The sequence below is a fragment of the Pezoporus occidentalis genome, unplaced genomic scaffold (assembly GCF_034315485.1).
Source record: "Pezoporus occidentalis ecotype Australia unplaced genomic scaffold, CSIRO_AGI_Poc_V1 ctg7, whole genome shotgun sequence".
Taxonomy (NCBI): Eukaryota; Metazoa; Chordata; class Aves; order Psittaciformes; family Psittacidae; genus Pezoporus; species Pezoporus occidentalis.
The window spans coordinates 7750426-7770275 of NW_026916052.1; the positions used below are offsets into that span (position 1 = coordinate 7750426).

General features: G+C 43.1%; 2 protein-coding genes and 1 non-coding gene across 3 annotated transcripts; 2 read left to right on the forward strand and 1 right to left on the reverse strand.

Annotated features, from left to right (window-relative positions):
- The first annotated feature begins 139 nt into the window (after nucleotides 1-139).
- On the forward strand, nucleotides 140-8878 carry TCP1 (t-complex 1). Its single transcript, XM_062641904.1, has 12 exons — nucleotides 140-293; nucleotides 1731-1816; nucleotides 2561-2689; nucleotides 3262-3359; nucleotides 3699-3809; nucleotides 4491-4672; nucleotides 5302-5428; nucleotides 5758-5933; nucleotides 6477-6600; nucleotides 7499-7691; nucleotides 7999-8162; nucleotides 8584-8878. Exons 1-12 carry the CDS (start codon nucleotides 221-223, stop codon nucleotides 8795-8797), a joined length of 1677 nt encoding a protein of 558 aa, XP_062497888.1. The 5' UTR covers nucleotides 140-220; the 3' UTR covers nucleotides 8798-8878.
- Nucleotides 1095-1230, forward strand: LOC134175741 (small nucleolar RNA SNORA29). Its single transcript, XR_009969133.1, has one exon. It is a non-coding gene; the product is annotated as a small nucleolar RNA SNORA29 (small nucleolar RNA).
- Nucleotides 8879-9061: 183 nt separating the features above from the next.
- Nucleotides 9062-15946, reverse strand: ACAT2 (acetyl-CoA acetyltransferase 2). Its single transcript, XM_062641905.1, has 9 exons — nucleotides 15788-15946; nucleotides 15570-15704; nucleotides 14155-14336; nucleotides 13193-13310; nucleotides 12271-12414; nucleotides 11939-12061; nucleotides 11053-11207; nucleotides 9863-9973; nucleotides 9062-9292 (listed from the first exon to the last, which is right to left on the reverse strand). The coding sequence occupies exons 1-9, from the start codon at nucleotides 15834-15836 to the stop codon at nucleotides 9125-9127; spliced, it is 1185 nt and encodes a 394-aa protein (XP_062497889.1). The 5' UTR covers nucleotides 15837-15946; the 3' UTR covers nucleotides 9062-9124.
- Between the last annotated feature and the right edge of the window lie 3904 nt (nucleotides 15947-19850).

Sequence of the window (19850 nt, forward strand, 5' to 3'; positions counted from 1 at the left end):
CTCACCAATCGCGGTTGGAGCTCGGGCCGTGCCGCGCCCCGCGATTGGGCAGGCAGGGTTTGGCCCCTCCCCTTCCCTCCCGTGCGTGCAGAGCCGTGCGCTGCCCGTCTGCGCTGTGCCGGGAAGGGGGTGTATCCATCGGCCTTAGCGGTGCTCTGTCCAGTCCGTGGATAGCCTAGCGGCCCCTGCTCTCCCTGTGGCGCGGCGGCCGGGCGGGAAGATGGCGGCTTTGGAGGGACCCCTCGCTGTTTTCGGCGACAGGACCAGCGGCGATACCATCCGCACGCAGAACGGTAACGGCCGCACCTCTGCCGGCGTGGCCTGGCGGAGTGGTGCGGGGAGGGGCAAGAAGAAGGTAACATGGCGCAGCCGTTACCGCCGCCATGTGCTTCCTCAACTCTGCACTTGTCCGGTAGAGGCCTCCCCCTCCCGCCAGAGTCTCAGTGCCGGCCACTGGAGGCCATAGGGAGAGCTGCTCCGGATCCTCCACGAAGAGACTGGGGGCTCCCGCCGCGCTTCAGCGGCGAGTTGACCCCGCGGACCTTTTCCTTGGTAGAAGCACCCACTGGGGGGGGGGCCGCTGCTGGCCAGAGGTCTGCGCGGTTCTATCCAGACCCTATAGGGCGTGAGCCGGCGAGGCCTGCAGATTGGCGAAGGAACCTTAATGGGGAAAGGGCCGCTGGGGAGCCTTCCTGCTCCCCAACACGGGGATATAGCCTGCTTTTGAAACTGGGGAGCATCCTCAAGATCAGCGTTTTCTTATGTAGTTTTCAAAAACGTTCCATATCTCTCAGGCTTTTTATCCCAGGCCTTGAGGGAAGGCTGCAAGTTTCGAGACTGTTCTCAGTTAGTGGATAAAAGGCAAAGGAAGAAGCTGAAGACCTGCTTCCTGACTGTTGTGAGAGTCATGGCAGTTCTGGCAATACTTTAGGCAGAACACTTAGTATAAAAGCAACCTTAATCTATGGCTAAGATTCTACCTTGAAATGGCATCTTTGATATAATGGTTGTTTCAGAAAGCTATTACTCCTCCAAAACAACATAAAAACTCTTTATGCTGTTTGAAGATCAAGGGGCAGATCTGAGTTACAGCTATTCCCATTATACTACCACTTTTTCAACTTCCAGATTAAGTGGCTATGCTTGTGGGATAAAGAAAAGGTTGCCACGGTCTGAAGGAAAAGGTTGATTGTATCTTTTTCCTATATGAAGTTGGCAGAACATCCTTTTAAACAAGCCACTGTGTTAGAGGTTTTGTAAGTTTTGTTTCAGTCACAGACCTGATTGGGACAGAAAGATGTGTTAGTAATTGATACATGGTGATACTGTTGTTCTGTGTCTGTCTGGAACTGAGGAGTAAATGAGAGTGAAGTTTCATGGCATGACTTGCTGCTGACAAAATAAATAGTCCTACCAACCTTTTCTAAGCTACCACCACTGCTCTTCTGATCCTGGGTAGTGTCTTCCATCTTACCAAGACGGCAGGAAGTGAATCTTCTGCTCAATCAGTTGTGCCAGATTAGTTAGCTGAGCCAGCCTGGGGGGGCAGAGTGAGCTTTGGCACAGATTGTATTGTTTAGTGGCAACCAGCTATTAGTTTAGGTTGGCTGAAACCTAATCCTAAATTAGGCCGCTGTCAGGTTTCTAAGTAGCAGGTTCTTGAGGCATTTTCTTGTAAACCTGAATTGCCCTAAAGTTGGAAAGATAAAACTTCTTTTCTTCTTGTTCAGTTACTGCGGCATCTGCTATTGCCAATATTGTGAAGAGTTCTCTTGGTCCAGTTGGCCTGGATAAGATGTTGGTGGATGATATTGGGGTAAGTCAGCTTTCCTTAAGAAGTGTCAGGAGGACTTGCATTCCTGTGTAGAAGTGCTTCCACTTAGTGTACTTCCTAGGTTGGATATGTTCATGCCTGGCTTTTTCAGTAGTTCTGACACAGTATAGGAGGAGAACTGTGGTAAAACTGAGCATTTGGTAATGTATGCTACATCATTTCGGTTTAATCTGCTACTGCAGTTCATGTGGTACAGTTGTTTACTTTCAATGTGTAAATTCTTGTCACCACTTAAAAAGTATTGGGCAACTTAACAGGGAATAAATATCACAGTTAAAGTCAGGCCTTGTGGTGGCATTGACTTGCATATCTTGGTTTCCACATTAGGAGAAATAATAAAAAATCCAAATAGTATCAGAACAATTTTAAAGCAGTATTTCATATTTTAAAATATTACAAGCAAAGGCAAGTTTGCCATTTTACAGGCAGCTGTAATGAAATATTATATTGGAGGTGAGCAGCACTGCTGCTAATCTGGTGTGTCCAAAATGTTTTATGAGATTTTGTAACATAAAGACTTGTGTGATAACAGCAGTGACATTTCTGTTGCTACAGTGGGACTCCTGGTTAAAAAAAAACAGCAGTAGACGTTTGGTATAAATGGTTTTAATATAAGGAAGTTTGCAAAATAAAAAACCTCATTCATTTGTATGAATGTTATGAAACACAATAGTCAAAATGTAATAGAAATACACTTCATGTGCATATTTCATTTCTGAAAATTAGGATGTGACCATTACTAATGATGGTGCAACCATCCTGAAACTGCTGGAAGTGGAACATCCTGCTGCAAAAGTTCTTTGTGAGCTGGCAGACCTGCAAGACAAAGAAGTTGGCGACGGAACAACCTCAGTGGTACGTAGAAAGCTTTACAGGCAGATAGACCGAAAGTCAGTGTTCTGTTACCAGAGTGCTGCTTTTGATTTCTCCATTATGAGTCTTGGTGCAGTGTTGATCAACTATATAGAATGAAAAACCTTGAGGTTGACTAAGCAGGTTTTTTTACATAGATTACTGAGCAAAGAGCTTCAATCTGTGGGTTTTTTTAGAGGTGCTAGTTTTCATATGCAGCTGATGTTCTGGAAGGGACTGCATAGTGCAGTTTCATTATTTATTTTTTCCTTTGTAAAGGTTGGGGATAGGTTCTGAAATAACGTTTTTAATTTTTAAAAACCATGTGAAATTTAAGTGCTAAGGACTAACAAAGATGTCGTGTGTTGAAAACTCACTTGAGATTTTGGCATCTTTGGGACAGGCAAAATGATGTGGCTTTTGCCTGGTGTCAGAAACTAGTTCCAATTCTAAGTACTTGCTTCCACTGAGTAGACATTGGATAACTATTTGTGATTCTACAATGCACTTAATGCCAACAGGAAGTTATTGTGCGTGTATGGAATATGTGTATTTAGTGTTTGTATTCCAAACAGGTAATTATTGCTGCAGAACTTCTGAAAAACGCAGATGAGCTGGTCAAACAGAAAATCCATCCTACCTCCATTATTGGTGGATACCGACTTGCTTGCAAGTAAGAAACAGTTGAAGTACATTGTGTTCTTTAAGGTACAATAACTGCATGCTGTTTGTGTATCTGTATTTGTGACTCCCTTAATAGAGACTTGGTGCAAAGTGGATATGGTGTTTTGTTGAGGGGGTGCTGGGGTGTTGGTTGGTGGGGGTGTAGGTTCTTTTGTTTAAATTTCACATATCTGTAATCACATAAAAATGCCATTTTCCTATCCTAGAAGATGAATTGCTTTTATCCCTGTGTTCTTTGAGGTAACATTTAGAAGGGCTGAAAACATGGAAGATTTTTGTCTTTTTGTGGGGGTGGAGTTCTTTACTGGTATTTATATTTATTCTACAGGGAAGCAGTTCGCTACATCAATGAAAATCTTATTATTAACACAGATGAATTGGGCAGGGACTGCCTAATTAATGCTGCTAAAACATCAATGTCTTCTAAAATTATAGGAATGTATCCTTTAACTTGATGAAGAGAGGGATTGATTGAAGAGCTTAAGTAGCTAGCTAGGCTGGTTGCCTTTGCAACAGTTTTTATGACTGGGGTATAGTATTCAAGCTGTCATTCTTATAATGGGCGTGAAACATGTTTCACAGATACTATTTTCTGCCATGGGAAAAGATGTCCAGACTCTTCTGATTTATGTAAACCTGGTTAGTGACAACTATGGCTTTAACAGCATATTATTTCCTTATGACATTGCATGTTAATGAGACTAGGAAGGAATTTTGTAAACGGAAGCATGTGTTACAGAAGTCAACTACCTGGGAAGTGAAACTACAGGGAGGAAGGTTGCCTTTAACTCCATAGTCACAGAAAACACTGCATTTTAGCTTTTCTGCTAACAAGGGAATGGAGACTGACCACAGGATAGGTAGTTTTGTTGAGGAACTAGGTGTATAAAACGTATGCATTACACTAGCCTGCCCTAATTTTCTTACCAGTGTTTGTGTTAAGAATTACTTGTTCCTTTAAAGCTGTGGTAAAGAAAGCTTGCACTCCATGCCTTTCAGTAGTTCTTCTTTGGAAGCAGTTTTTGACTCAGTTTGGGCACTGTCAGTGACTTTTTTTTTTTTTTCCCTTTAAGCATAATAGTGGTTTTCTTCTTCAGTTATAACCTTAACGACATGTTAGTGATGGTGATTTCTTTGCTAATATGGTGGTGGATGCAGCACTGGCAGTTAAATACACTGACCAGAAGGGTCAGGCTCGGTACCCAATCAACTCTGTTAATGTTCTGAAGGCACATGGCCGCAGCCAAAAGGAGAGCATACTTGTGAACGGTTATGCTCTGAACTGCGTGGTGGGCTCACAGGGTAAGAATATGCCACGTTTCAGAAAGCTTTTGTGTGAACTCGGTCCTCTTACTTGTCCTGCATGCATCTTCTTACTGATTGCATTAGTTGTAAATCATTGGGTTTTCAATTCCAGACCAATTGGACAAGAACCCAAAAAAAACTTACTGCTTCACTAGTGGTTTCTAGGCTACGGTCTGCCAACTAGTCTGTAAGGTACTGTGGTTTTCCTAGCTTGGGTTTAGCATGGTAACACTGATTTTTTTTATTTTATTTTTTTTTGGAACATAAGTGCCTGCTTTGTGGGGAGCCAATGGCTGTTTTGTAGGGAACTGTTACACTTAGCAGAGCTGTGTTGTGATTAGGTAACCTAAAGGATGTGAGACTGATGGGTCAGCTTTTCATGGTCATTCCCATTCTGGGGATGGGTTCGGGAAAAAGGTAACAGGTCACAGGAGAAATTTAAAAAAAAAAATTCTTGGGAGTCTTTATTAGCGTTTTTCTGTACTAGGGCAGAACTGGTGGTGGAGAAGCAAACTGGGTAGAGATCTGAAATGTGAAAGTAACACCAGTTTTAATCTCCACTGCTGACTTGACATTGTTAACTCAGTTTTACAAAATCTCTTTGCTTTCTTGTTTTTGCTCGTCAGGTATGACCAAGAGAATAGTTAATGCAAAGATTGCATGCCTTGACTTCAGCTTGCAGAAAGCAAAGATGAAGCTTGGTGTTCAGATTGTTATCTCGGATCCTGAGAAGCTGGACCTGATAAGGCAGAGGTGTGTGTGGAAGCTTGAGTAACTGGGACAGTGGGGCTTTACAAGCTTTATTTGCCTCTCCAGCTGAGGTGTTTCAGTGTAACTTTGGCTGAGTGCAAGAGGTAAAAGAGTTATAAATGTTAAGATTTCCACAAATACCAAATACTAATGGTAAAAGTCTTCACTTCTGTGGGGCAGAACTAGTATTAAGTCAGGCTTTTAGAGAGATCCAAGTTTGTGCAGTGGTCCCTTCTTGCAGAGCTCCGCATTAAGATTTTGGGAAATGGGTTGACAGAATGTGATTTTAGATTTTTAAATATGCTTTTATAACTTTAACTTTATACTTGCAGAGAGTTAGATATTACCAAAGAAAGGATCCAGAAGATTTTGGCGACTGGTGCCAATGTGATTCTCACCACTGGCGGTATTGATGATATGTGTCTGAAATACTTTGTTGATGCTGGTGCTATGGCAGTACGAAGAGTTGTGAAGAAGGACCTTAAGCGGATTGCTAAGGCATCTGGAGGTATGTATATAGTAACTAATCTTCAAAATACAGCTTCCTAACATGCAAAGCATGCAAGGAGAGGATGAGTAGAGCTGAGACGCCCTTCTTAGTTACTTTAAGTAAGTTACAGCTTTACTGATACTTCTGTCAAAGTAGATGAGTATCGTAAGAGTTGACTGCAGAAGGTTTACAGGGGGTGGTTGAGGAGGAGGACAAAATGCTGCCTCTCACTGGGAAGAGTGTCCTCTTGTGGAAATGAGCCAGAATCTGTATTGATATAGAAGTCTTTTTTGAGCGCACATTCATGAGCCTCTGTTTGGACAGTTGTGTTAAGTACATTGTTCAGATTGTTCAAGAAAGAACTCCTAAGTCATTCAATACATACTGGAAAAAAATCTGGTATACATTTGTGTCAATTTATGCAAATTCTTGAATTTGCAGGAAAGCATTTTCATTATGAGAAAGCACATGAGCTGTTTTCATTCTGTATGCTTGTTCTGGGAAGTTGGCAAAGGATGTGCTGGCATGGAAGGCTAAATTTAACTTCTTTCTTTGTTAAAGCGACCATATGTTCAACCCTTGCAAACCTTGAGGGTGAGGAGAGTTTTGAGGCATTAATGCTGGGACAAGCAGAAGAGGTGATTCAAGAAAGAATCTGTGATGATGAACTGATCTTGATCAAGAAGTAAGAATCCTTTTTAAAGTACTCAGTTTTGTGTGCATCTTCAACTAAGTTTGATGCAAAATCCCATTTATTTACTTCCATGCTATCTCAACGATATGAGTAATTATATGCATGGGAAAGTCCACTGCAGATAGGAGGTGAAAGTATTTAATCTCTTCTGCTGGGGCTGGGCACCTGTTTCATCAACCATAATGTATGAAAAATCAGATGGCTGGATAGACTTCACTTACAGTTCTGTTTATAAATACATTTTTCCAAGCTGGCTTCCATTTACAGAGGCAGTAAAGGGAAACAGTTACTATCTGAGTAATTCCATCTGAATAAGGTGGTGCTAGCTAAATCTGACCATTTGTAATAAAGACAGTTTATTTGTGCTGGTTTCATTGAATCAGTCACCCACTTGGTACTATGAAATGGACAGTTACTGTTGAAAGTTTTTTGTGTTTAATGGGTAAGAAAAGCAACAGTCACTGGCTGTCCACACATAGAACTTTCCCTTGAAGTTTTAGTATGCCGCTGCTGTCTGTTTCCTGAGGACTGAAGTATCTGTTTAAGAGGAATGTACCTCAGATAGTATCTTTTCCCACTGCTTCAGTATCTCTTCTCAGTGTTCAGTCTCCTGCAGTCTTGTGTGTGAATGAAATACCCTGACCCTGATGCTTGCATGGTGGTTACATGACTATTACACTGTAATGTTGGCAGTCATTTGCTCACTTAATGCCTATGCAAGAGGGAGCTTTCTCAGTATCTGATAACATTTTGCCCCAATTTGATGGGTAAACTAAACATTGAAAGAATCTGGCTTAACTGAATTTGGCTTTAGAAGAAAACTTGTAGCAACAAAAGTTTATTTACATTCAGTTCAACACAGCTGACTTCTCATTCCTTTTTTCCCTAGTACAAAGGCTCGTACTTCAGCGTCAATTATCTTACGAGGAGCTAACGACTTCATGTGTGATGAAATGGAACGGTCTATACATGATGCCCTCTGTGTTGTTAAAAGGGTATTGGAATCCAAGTCTGTTGTCCCAGGTGGTGGTGCTGTAGAGGCAGCACTTTCAATATATCTTGAAAATTATGCAACCAGCATGGTAAGTCTTGCAGGAAGAAGTAACAATTTGTCTGTGTTACCCTAGGAAAGTGTGAATTTTCAGGCATTTCTTTTTTCTCCTAGAAGTTGGTTCCACAGTCAATAAAACCTGCACGATCTTAAGAGTAAAATGGTGCTTTAAAGTGGAGGATAGTAATTATTCTTTCTGTGAAAATTAGAATATATGGCTCTTTGCCCCAAAACCAGGGTTTGTGTGTGAAAACCCCTACCTGCTATTGTCAGCTTTGATTGCAGCTATATTGTTTCTTATTTCAACAATGGGTTTAGAACCTTTTTCCTCTTCCTAGGGATCACGTGAGCAGCTTGCAATAGCAGAATTTGCAAGGTCCCTCCTGATAATTCCAAACACACTGGCAGTGAATGCTGCTCAGGACGCCACAGATCTTGTTGCAAAGTTGAGAGCATTCCACAACGAGGCTCAAGTTAACCCAGATCGCAAAAACCTGAAATGGCAAGTATCTGCCTGTCGGCAGGCTGTTAAATGTGGAGTGGTGGCTTGTCAGTTTACTGAAGTGTGCAGTTATTTCCTGTGAGGATGGTGAGGCCCTGGAACAGGCTGCCCAAAGAAGTATTAAATGCTTCTTCCCTGGCAGTGTTCAAGGCCCTGTTGGACAGAGCCTCAGGCAACCTGGTCTAGCGTGAGGTGTCCCTTTCCATGGCAGAGGGGTTGGAACTACATGATCTTAAGGTCCTTTACAACCCAAACCATTCTGTGATTTATTTGCATGTGGAACAAAGGGTGCAGGTTATCCCTGAACTTTCTGGCCTTCAGTCCCGTGTACGTGTGACTGGGAACTAGTACTAGCTGAACAGCATATTCCCAACTATATTTCTACCTTTTCTAATCTCTCCATCTGACTGTTTCTTTGCAGGATTGGTCTTGACTTGATCAATGGAAAACCTCGCGATAACAAGCAAGCTGGTGTCTTTGAACCAACCATGGTCAAAACCAAGAGCCTGAAGTTTGCCACAGAAGCGGCAATTACTATTCTTCGAATTGATGACCTTATTAAACTGCACCCTGAACCTAAAGAAGAGAGAGGGTGCTACGAGGATGCAGTTCACTCTGGAGCGCTTGAAGAGTAACTTAGGTTTTATTTATGTTTGTCTAACTTACTTACACTTCCCACTCTTGTAACTAAAATGTTAATAAAACAGGTGCTTGAATGCTGCTGCTATTTTCTTGTGGACCAACCTTGCTTTGAAAAATGTTTGTTCTCGCAGTGAGAATTTAAGCTCATGTGTAACAACTGAGGTGCCTACAGTAGCCACTAGTCTGTCAAGGCAGAGTTACGGAGTGGCGAGAAGTAAGGGAGTAAGCTCACTTGATTTAAGCAACACAAACTAAGCTCTATGATTAGAAGTTTATTAGGGAGCTTCAAACACTCGTTCACATTAGCTATTCACTCATGCTCATCTCTCAACACACATAGCTATTCCCATTCCTCCTCCTATACAAAGAGCAGCAACACCACGTTTTCCACCAGTTCGGTCCAGTGCATGTAGGAGAGTAACAAGGATGCGGCAACCGGAGGCACCGAGAGGGTGGCCAAGAGCAATGGCTCCACCTTGGATATTAACCTAAAACACAAGAGCCAATACCAAAGGTCAGGTTAAGAAATCATTTAACAAGCTTAGCTGAGTTTCAACATGAATGACTTCACTGGATATAGTCCTCAAAATGTCAGCTACCACCATTTCAAGGAAAAACTGAACATGGATGCAACTGCTGTTAGTATTTCTTCTGAAAGGGGTCCATCTTTATTCCTTGAACATCAGGTGAAATTAAGGAGGGGAGAGTAATACCCATGCATTTTGCCATCACCAGAAGGGTACAGTGGCAAGTACACTGCATCAAGAAGTTCAGTGTTTGAAGTTGTAATTACAAGTGTGCCCAAGCAGTTACTTAGATCTGCTTACAAATCCACTATAATGAAGTTAGGGCCTGTTTGCTTGGAAACCATGCCTGCTAGCAAAGCCAGCCTGCTGCTAAGCAGTGTGAGGAAACACTAGTGTTCCTGTTTTTCTCATGACAAAGTGATTGCAAGAGGACTGTTCTTGCTTGTTTGGAATGTGATTCAGGTGCACTGAGTATAATAACTTTGAATTAGAGGAGGCAAACTAATCATGGCCTCAAATGTATCCCAATACCTTTTCTGGATTTACTTTCAGCTCTTTTGCTATTGCAACAGCCACTGATGCAAAGGCTTCATTAATTTCAAAGAGGTCAACTTGTTCCAGAGTCCAGCTGGCTTTGCCAATCTGAGAAAACAAAATAAACAGAGGTCTTGTTATCTTTTAGGTCTTCCTCAGCACCAGAGAAAGTTTTCTGTAGGATTTTAATGCTGTGAATTGAAGCCAACACTTCTAAAAAGATGAAGGAAACAGATTTGGGGTTTTTTATAGCCGGGGATGATGACAGAATTCGTGAAGGCAAAAGACAAAACTTTGGTGTCAGCAGAAGTCAGTGCAATGTGCCATAACCTGCTGGGTGCTCTTAAAAAAGCTTGACTAATTTTACGCAGTGGTGGTAGTGCAACTGTAGGAGTCAAACTGGCTGTGCTGCCCTTAACAGACAAGCACTTGTTTTCAAAAGCAGATTTTAGATTAAAAGTGGGTTTTTTTTCAGGTCACGAGTCTGGTCCCATTAGAGATTCTATGTTTAATGCAGATTTTTACACAGGAGATAGAGAAATGACCATTAGTGATGCTGTCAAGTGTAACTTGTCCAGTCTCTCCTGCCTTGAAGTTGAAAGTCTCCACTGGAAGACAGGCTGTTTGGGAAGATGGTTTGGCTCGTGTTGTCACTTGAGAAACCCTTGCAGTGCAATTGCCTGCTTGGGGGCAGGCGTAGGCATGTTTTATATCTCTACATTTTTACTTGCGCTCACTCGGTTTCTAACAACAATGCTTTTATCAGTAGAATCAAGCAGAGCAATGCTGTTTGACAAACAGCTCACCAAACTGGTGCACCACCAATGCTACAGTCCAGGAGGAGGGCCTCTTGCTACTGGGTATTATTGTGGAGAGAGATTGGAAACTGTTCACTCTTTAAGATTTACTATGTTGCTGTAACACTAAAGTGCATGGCCTAGACAGTCTCTCACTGTGAAGTGATACCATGAAGTCCTGAAGAGAGAAACTGGTAGATGTGAAGTGTTTGATAACACACAATACAAAATCTACATTAAGAAGTAGTGTGTCCTTTTTCAGAGTAGCTATAAAATGATAGGTATTGTTAAATACATTTGTCTGTTCTACAATTTAAACTAAAAATGTTTATTGTGTATAAAAACAATTACAAACAAACTTTTAAATAATAGATATAGATAATTACTTACAGCTTGTCTTATTGCTGAAATGGGCCCTACTCCCATTATGGATGGGTCTATGCCTGTCTGAGCCCAAGATACAATCCGAGCCAAAGGCATAAGACCTCTCCTAGCAGCTTCTGATTTCTTCATTAGAATTACAGCCGCAGCTCCATCATTGATACCTGTGGAATGACAAACAACTTGTATGTATTTGCTGGGTTTTGTGGCTTGTGCTGTACCACCTTTTCCCACTTCACAATCTAGACAAAACAAAAATCACAGATCTTTTGTTGATTTAGGTCAGTACCATTCAGATCAGCCAAGTCTGACCTCTGACACAAAGGCTTAAAACGGGCATCTTAAGTACACTGCTGTAAATGAGACATGTTTGTGATTCCATGTGGAAAGCAGCAGGGGTAAGAATTGAGGCACAATCTGAAGAAGGAGCACATCAGATTTATCAGGCAGACTTTGGAAGAGGCAGCAGAAGGACCAAGGAAGACATTTTAAAGCTGCCTGTGGCAGGAGAGTTATTCCCACAGGAGCAACATTTTCAGACACAAATGTTAAGTTTTTCTTTGCCCAGACCTGCAGTATTAGCAACCACTGGACAGCTAGTTTGAAAAAGAGAGAAAGTAGTTTCTATTTGTTCCAGCCTATCAGGTATTGCTGTAATTGTCTAAACACTCATATTGCTTCATAGAAAGTAAGCAAACAAAACCAACTCATCTGTAAAGAAACCCTCCACCACAGTTAGTATTTGAGTTCCACGATGTTGTCAAACACGTTGCCATATCTTGCAAAATGCATTCAGCAGTAACCACATGGCAGTCAAACCCCTTGCAGAGACCCTGCCTTGAGCCACAAGCAGCTACTGCCCTTTGCCATTTCAGTTTTAGCCAGATGGACCAACCTGAAGCATTGCCTGCTGTTACTGTCCCAGTTCCATCTGTCAGAAAACAGGGCTTTAACTTTGCCATTGTTTCCAAGTTGCTCCCATGTCGAGGGTGTTCATCTGTTTTAACCTCTATTGGACCTGCAAAGCAGTATTCAACATCACCTTTACTTCCCTTATTTAAAACAGTAACCCCGGAAAGTTGAAAAACAAAGCAGCAGGCTATGTCCTTACAGAATAGCTTATGGAAAAGGCTTTACAAGTGGGAAATCATCCACTGATTAGAGGAGACACAGCAGAAACTAGACTTTTCTCTTTAAAAGCAGCTCTCATTATCCATTCACACCTACCTTTTTTAGAGGGTACAAGAACAGGAACGATTTCTTTAGTAAAATAGCCAGCTTTCTGTGCTGCCTCTGCCCTGTTTTGCGACTGTACCGCAAGTTGGTCTTGTTCCTCTCTGCTGACTTGACACTGACTGGCCACATTTTCAGCTGAAATAGGAACACAATGCAAACTGCCATCAGGAAATACTAAGATTTTAAGATGTAAAATTGTAAGTACAGAGGTAAAGTGATTAATGATTGCTGTAGCGAGCAGCTGAGCCTGCTGAACATTTTCATTCAGATTTCCTCCTTTTGTTTGCTCATGATTCTCCACTGTGTTGTCTTTTGAGGGTAGGAATTTCTGTGCAGGATCACCTCCCAGAAAGGAGTTACACCAAATGAAATACAAATACAACCAAGCATTTCTAGTCTATTGCTTCTCTGGATTATTATGCTCAGATCTCTCTACAGCTACTTCAGAGGACGGAACAGTTCTGAAGTTACTCTGTTTCATAAGCAGGGTCTGCAAAAGCAGTTGGTTCACTACCCCATCCAAAGGTGCAACAACCTGCAGTTGCAGAACTGAGTGTATGCACACTACACTTAATTCCTCCACAGTGTAAGCCTGTGTTGCTGAATGCTTGTTACATGCAGGGATTACCTTGTTTATTTTTCCTGAAATTAAGTCAGATTGCTGGGATGCAAAAGATGCAGAGAGAACAGCTCAGGAAAAAAAACAAACCAAACCTAACAAACCAGTAGCTTTACAAAGCAGAAAATGCCTTCAACGCCTTTCAATATTAGGGATTTCTTTCTTTTTCATGACTACAAGTGAAGGACAGCTTGAAACACCTCATTTGAAAATTCAGATTTCTGAGACTTCCCATCAGTGAATTCGTCCCCCCCTTCTGAGTTAACTGTCATTTTCTGGACTGTCACCACTTACCTGTTATACCCATATGATACTGATAGAAAGCATCTGTAAGGCCATCGAGGATTATAGTGTCCTGCAAGGAAGCCTCTCCCATTTTAATCCCAGCTCGCATGTGAATGACATGAGGAGCCTGCAAGAAGGTATTTTGACAGGAGTCAGATGGTTTCTATCTCCAGTGTATACTGAAGAGGCAGACCCCTGCCTTGGGGATGCAGGTTGCTGCCCCAAATCCTGGTAATCTCCCCAGTTCCCTGTTCTGTCTCTCCCCCCAGTCTCCTGCTGGTGTGGCCTGTTTGGCCTCTTCATCTCCCCAGTAGGAGATCAGCAAGCAGCGAGTGTTCCCTCTCCATAGATTTAATCTATCATTCCTGGGGCCATACAGCCATTGGTCCCTCATCTCTAGGTGGTTCCCAATTGCACTCTGCAGCCAGTGAACACAAACATTACTCTCAGCATCCAGCAGAAGAGGCCACTCCATTCTTAGGCATCAGATGCTGCCCCAGCACCATTTCTTAATACAGCCTTAGGATGGACACCTCAAAATAAAAGTGCTTTGCTTCCTTTCCAAGCTCAAATTGTTTGGTGAACAACAATGTTTCCATTTATTCCTTCTTTGGGCTTCTCACAACACAGAAAACCCCATCTAGGCCAGGTGTCACAAGCAAACAAGTATGTGTTTGCATGGCACCTTTTCAGTAGCTACAGTGTCAGGTCTTTGGTTTCAAGAAAAGAAAGCAAGCAAGCTACTGAAGTCAATTGTTGCATGTGTAAATTCACTCCTAAGTGCAGAAACTGAAGCTGCTCTTTCAGTCTACCTCTAGAGCGTTAGAATCATAGAATCATCTAGGTTGAAAAAGACCTTTAAGATGATCAAGTCCAACCTTTACCCCATTAGCTTTGAAATACAGGGTTTCAACGTGATGCTGTTTGTTGCTGGTAAGGCAGTGCAATGTGAGTTCAGTGCTTTGCTTCACCTTGCTCATGCTTTCCATGCCGCCTGCAACCACGATGCTGGAATCTCCTGTCAGTATGGACTGAGCAGCCAGACACACGGCCTTCAAACCTGACCCACAGATCATCTGGCAGCTCCATGCGGGCACGGTGTAAGGGATGCCTGCAGCAACACTCGCCTGCCGGACAGGGTTCTGGCCAGCACCTGCAGGAACAGGCAGCACATTTCCTTTGTTCTTAAAACACAAACATCAGCCTTGACACTTCTCACAACAGGTACCCTCATTCCATCAAAATATAGAGCTTGCTCCTATCTTCAGCTGGAAGACAGAGAAGTTCCAAGGGGTAACCTGTAAATAGGAGCTCGGTTACCTCTTTCCTTTATATTGTTGACTAATGAAATACCTACAAGTTCAGATATGGGACTTGTTACTGACAGCTTTAACATCTGCATCTCTGTCTTTGATGGCAGGTCAGATAAAACACCAACTTCAAATTAGCACTAGCCTGCTGTATATGTGTAAAAGGAGAGCTCATTTAAATTGCTACTTGCTGAAGGGCTTCTTTTTAACATCATCTGTACACCATCAGCAGGCAACTTTTCCTAAAAGTCCCTATGGGAACCAAAAGCACAATAATGCAAGGACAGTCCTGAAAGCTTCCATTCTTTGTTGTAATCCCGATGGAGAAAGGAGTGCTATATTCAAAGAAAACATGTGCATCTCCCCAGGCCAGAGTAATGCCAGCTCTTTGTATGCAAAGAAATGGATAAGGAAAGCACATCCTTCAGCGAGCTAGAAATATACAAGAATCTGGATCAGCTTTAAGACAAAAATATTTCCTTTATTTTCTTGCTCAATCTTTAAAATGCAAACCTGCCCTACGACTGCTGATTGAACATTACCCTGGGAAATGCCGGGGATGGCTCAAAACAAACAATTCCCCATCAGCCATGTTTTCAATAAATCAAAATACTTGTCTCTGAGCAAGTGGTATCACAGATCTCACAGGAGGGTCTTGCACAAAAACACAAACTCAGGACCCGCTCCTAAAATCTTAAGAGTTATCATTATGTATGATGCTAAGTTTTAGAGAGGAGATGACGAATGCCCAGCGCAGAAGGGATGCTGTAACAAAGACAAGAAACTGATTTTCACACACACACAGTTAGCTACCTTGGGGATTTAAAGAAACCCCAAACTATCTCCCCACCACGTCTTTTCCAAAAACCCAGCGATGAGTTTGGTCACCCAGAGAGCACGGAGAAGGGACCAAGGTGCCGCTCGACTCCTTTGTTAAGGAACCACGCTCTTAAACCAAGGAACGACGTTGCGAAACACGACCCCCGAGCTGCTCCACAGCGTAGGAGAGATGCGGCCGTGGCGGAGAAGAGACGGGCCAACGCCACCGGGCCGCGGGAAGAGAGACGGCCCCTTACCTGCGGGGAGGACCTGCCCCAGGATCACCTCCGACACCTCGGCGGGGGCCAGCCCTGCCCGACGCAGCACCTCTCGGATCACCGCGGCACCCAGCTCGTGTGCCGGCAGCGCCGACAGGCCGCCGTTGAAGGAGCCTAGGCGGACACAAGACATAGCGCGATCAGCAGCGGCGCGGGGAGCGGGACACACACACCGCATACCCGGGCCCCTCTCTCACCCACGGCCGTCCTGGCGGCGGCGACGAACACTACTGGGTCCCCACTCATGGCGACGGGCGCGGAGCGGAGCGACAACGCGGATCCTGCGCGGCAGCCGCTGCCCCAGCTAGAGGCGAGTCGGCGACGGGCCCGCCCCTCGCCAGAGCCTCTGCCGAGGGCGGGAGCCCGCACGGGTGATCCTTGGCCGCGCCCCTGGGCAGGGCCGGGCCCGGCCGGGGGATGGCCGCGCTTTCTCTGCCGCTAGCTCCCGGGGCGGTGGGACAGCGCTCACGGTGCGTCGGGACTTGCGGGTCTCGGTCACAGCACCCCAGCGGGCCGGGCCAGCGCCGTTCGCCAGCGGCGGCAGCGCTCCGTTTATTGTCGTTGACAGCATAAAACGTGCAGGTCAAGTGCTCCGTTATCACACCGCGGCTTGAAGGGTGGGTTTTTTTGTCATGGTGGCGTTTCATAGGATCTATGTGAGCAGAAAAAACAGTTAAACCAGTAGAATAATAGTTTAAACCAAATGACACAAAATTGTCTATCACCGTGCTGCCCAGCAGTGGTTACTGACACCCAGAGATTGCCAACACCCAACACATCCTTCTTTCTAATTTAAGAGAACTCTAACACATATATACACTTTCTGAACACACACACACACACACACACACACATACACATACACATATATCTCCTGTGGTGAGACCTGTGCTTACCTGTTCACAGAACAGATACTCAGCCTAATGGATGTGCCAGCTAAAGCCCTGCATTGACGTTGTGGCTGAAGGCCAAGAAGGTGGTTAGAAAATGTGCTATCACTCCTACCTTAGCTGGAGTATCAACAAAGTTGAGAGATACATGTTTTTACCCATGTAATAAAATTTAGTAGGATTCGGGGCAGGGGAGGGGAAGGTTAAAAAAGAACAAGCTAAGCCCTTGAAAAACACCTAGCATGTGATGGCAAACACTGATAAATACATACCGATGGATGCCCCAATACAACTATGATCACAGTTGGCATGTTGGTTAATCCAAACTTGGTGGTATTAAATCTGCATGCACAAAATGTATCTGAACCCTCTGCATGGAAACGCTCAACAACAGAAGCAATACAGTACCCGAGTTGGATTCCTCTGACTCCTATCAGTCACTCTTCCTGCTTTACAATATAAAAAGCTACAACATTACCAGACAGGAAAAAAAACAAAACAAACCAACAATCAACTTCAGCTATGAAAAGACTGTTAGACTAGATTTCACTGTTCAGCCATGCTGGTCAGAGTAATTCCAACACTCAAAACACATTTCTCCCTTTAGATATTTCAGTTAGATTGAAGGACAAGGTCCAAGAAAGGAACCATGTGCTATGAGATTTCTTCAGTTACTTTGGAGTTTCCAGCTTTTGGTAAGAGAAGAATCTGCTCAGATATCTTCAGGAAAGAAAACATCTGCAAAATCCCCTGTGCAGCCAAATGCTTGAGTGGAACCAAGCATCTAGAGTAGACTTACTAGTCTCCTAAGGATGCATTAATTTGCCACAGGCATGTGCTACAGCTTTTCTTTAATGCACTCAGGGCAGCTGGTAACACTAACAAAACCCTTAAGTTACATCTGGATGGGAAAAACATTCTTGGAGTCTTTTCAAAAGACTCATCAGTAAATAATTAGTAGATCTACCACACAAGCAAACCTTAGGAATACATGATTTTAAACAACAAAGACTGATTGTTTTAGAGAAATACTGTACAGTTCCTGAGCAACCCTATACAGCTGAATATAGTTCCTGGACCATTCCAAAATACAGTAGAGAATAAGTAATATATATATTTTATATATATATATATTGTCGTGGTTTAAACCCAGTCAGGTAATTCGTTCGCTCACTTCCCCCCCTTTTCTTGCTCTCCCCCTGCTCTCGGAGGGACGGAGAGGAGAATCGAAAAGAATGCAACTCCCACGGGTTGAGATAAGAACAGTTTAGTAACTAAGGTACAACACAAATCACTGCTGCTACCACCAATGATAATAATGATAAAGGAAATAACAAGGGAAGAGAATACATCATCTCACCACCAGCCGACCGATAACTCGCCCCCCCCAGCCCCACCAAGCTCTGCAGTCTCCCAGCCCTTCCGGCTAACTCCCAGTTACCTCCTGGGCATGACGTGCTGTGGTATGGAATACCTCTTTGGTCAGTTTGGGTCAGGTGTCCTGTCTCTGCTTCCTCCTGGCCTCCCCTCCTCCCTGGCAGAGCATGAGGCTCACAAAGTCCTTGGCCAAACCAAAACTTCGCTATCAGTTCTGCTCCCAGGCCGAAAGTCAAAACACTGCACTGCACCAGCTACCAAGAAGGAGAAACATGACTGCTACTGCTGAACCCAGGACATATATATATATAGGTGTATGAGGGCAGCACCACGTAACCTAGTTTATTAACTGTACCATACATCACTCTTCATGTAATGTTTGATTTATTACAACTTAAGGTCATAGATGCAAATACACAATGATGTAAGATGAGCTCAGACTAACAGAAAATGTCAGCGGGTGTGCAAAGTCCAAAAGGAACAGTACACCTGAAGTATGCCTTACAGACAGGATTCCCCTGTATTTAAAGCTTTACAAATATCACCATAATTACTGAACAGAACATGAAAGGGGCTTCAGCCCCTTCCCTCCCTAAGCTTCACTTTTAATCCACTAATGAACAGAAGGAGTTTGAATGTGAAGCAGCCCTGAGGCCTTCAGGGCAGCTCACCCCACTGAGCTGACCTGCTGTACCTTTGCTCTCAGCCCCAAACAGCACAATTATGTGCACTCATCACCACTGATGGGTCAGGCTGCAATGGTGGGTGGCCCTGAAATGACAGAGAGGAATGAGTTGTATCTTGGTATCTTTAGCAGGCTTGCAGTATCCTTTCTAACTCTCCTTGGATGGTGTCCAGGATTGAGATCCAAGTGGATAAAAGGGACGCGTAAAGGAACAAAATAACATAGCAGTTGCACAAAGGCAAATAGTTATGTATGTTACAGGTCAAAGAGAAGTTACTTTTTAAATATAGATAAAACCTTCTTAAATGTGGCTAGGCAGCTGTGCTTTTAAATTCAGTGTAGCAAACTACTGCCCCATGCTGGTGAATTTTACCATTTCTCGGAAATCTAAGCTCTGGGAAATTAAGTAAATCAGTCAGTAAAATTAGGACATCAATTCAGAACAGAGAGCTTACTTGCTATCAGTAAAACAGTAAAGCTATGTTGCACAAAATTTATTTTTCTATAAACACAATGAAATGGACTTGTGCCTTACAGGGAATACTCAAAGTGCAAAGATTTTGGCATTTTCATTTGGTAATGGTGGTTCAGTTTTGTTAGAAATAGGGTAAAATTTAGAGCATTTCAGTGTTCACTAATTTACTTTTCTGCTTAAAAATGTTTCCTAAATTGAAGCTTTACAGAGATCAGTGTGGTTACCAAAATGTGAAACCTTTGCTTTTCACTATAAATCTGACAGATGGGTGGTGAATATTTTTAAAAATAATTTTGTTGGAGATGTAAATTTGATAAAAAAACTAAACTGCACCTTTTATAGACAAAAAAAAATTGCAAAGAACAATTAATTGAAATTCATAAATCTTGATACGAGATCATTCTATAATTTTCAGAAAAACTTAATTTTACAACTTTCCTGTAACAGGAAATTCTCTAGTCTTTAAAATCGTTTACACAAATAATGGTACTAACGTCTGCTTTTCTGGGATCCTTACAGGAAAAAAATTGCACATGGGATTCCTCAGGGAAGGAGTTGTGGCTCCTGCCCTTCCCTGGTGATGCCAGCTTGCATCTTTCCACTTTCGCATAGCTAGGAAGAAACTGCTGTGCTCCTCTGGTTGCTCATGACACATTATTCACACCTTCATTTGTGTTCAGCAGATCTGCAGCTGGGTGGGAGCACTCTTGACAATGAAGTAAGCAAATGCCAGTGATCACGACCCAAGTTTGAAGCACAAGTGATCCATCTTCATATTTTATGGAGCTGGCCCTTTGCTGTACAACATTTGGGACCCTTTGGCCAACACTTGT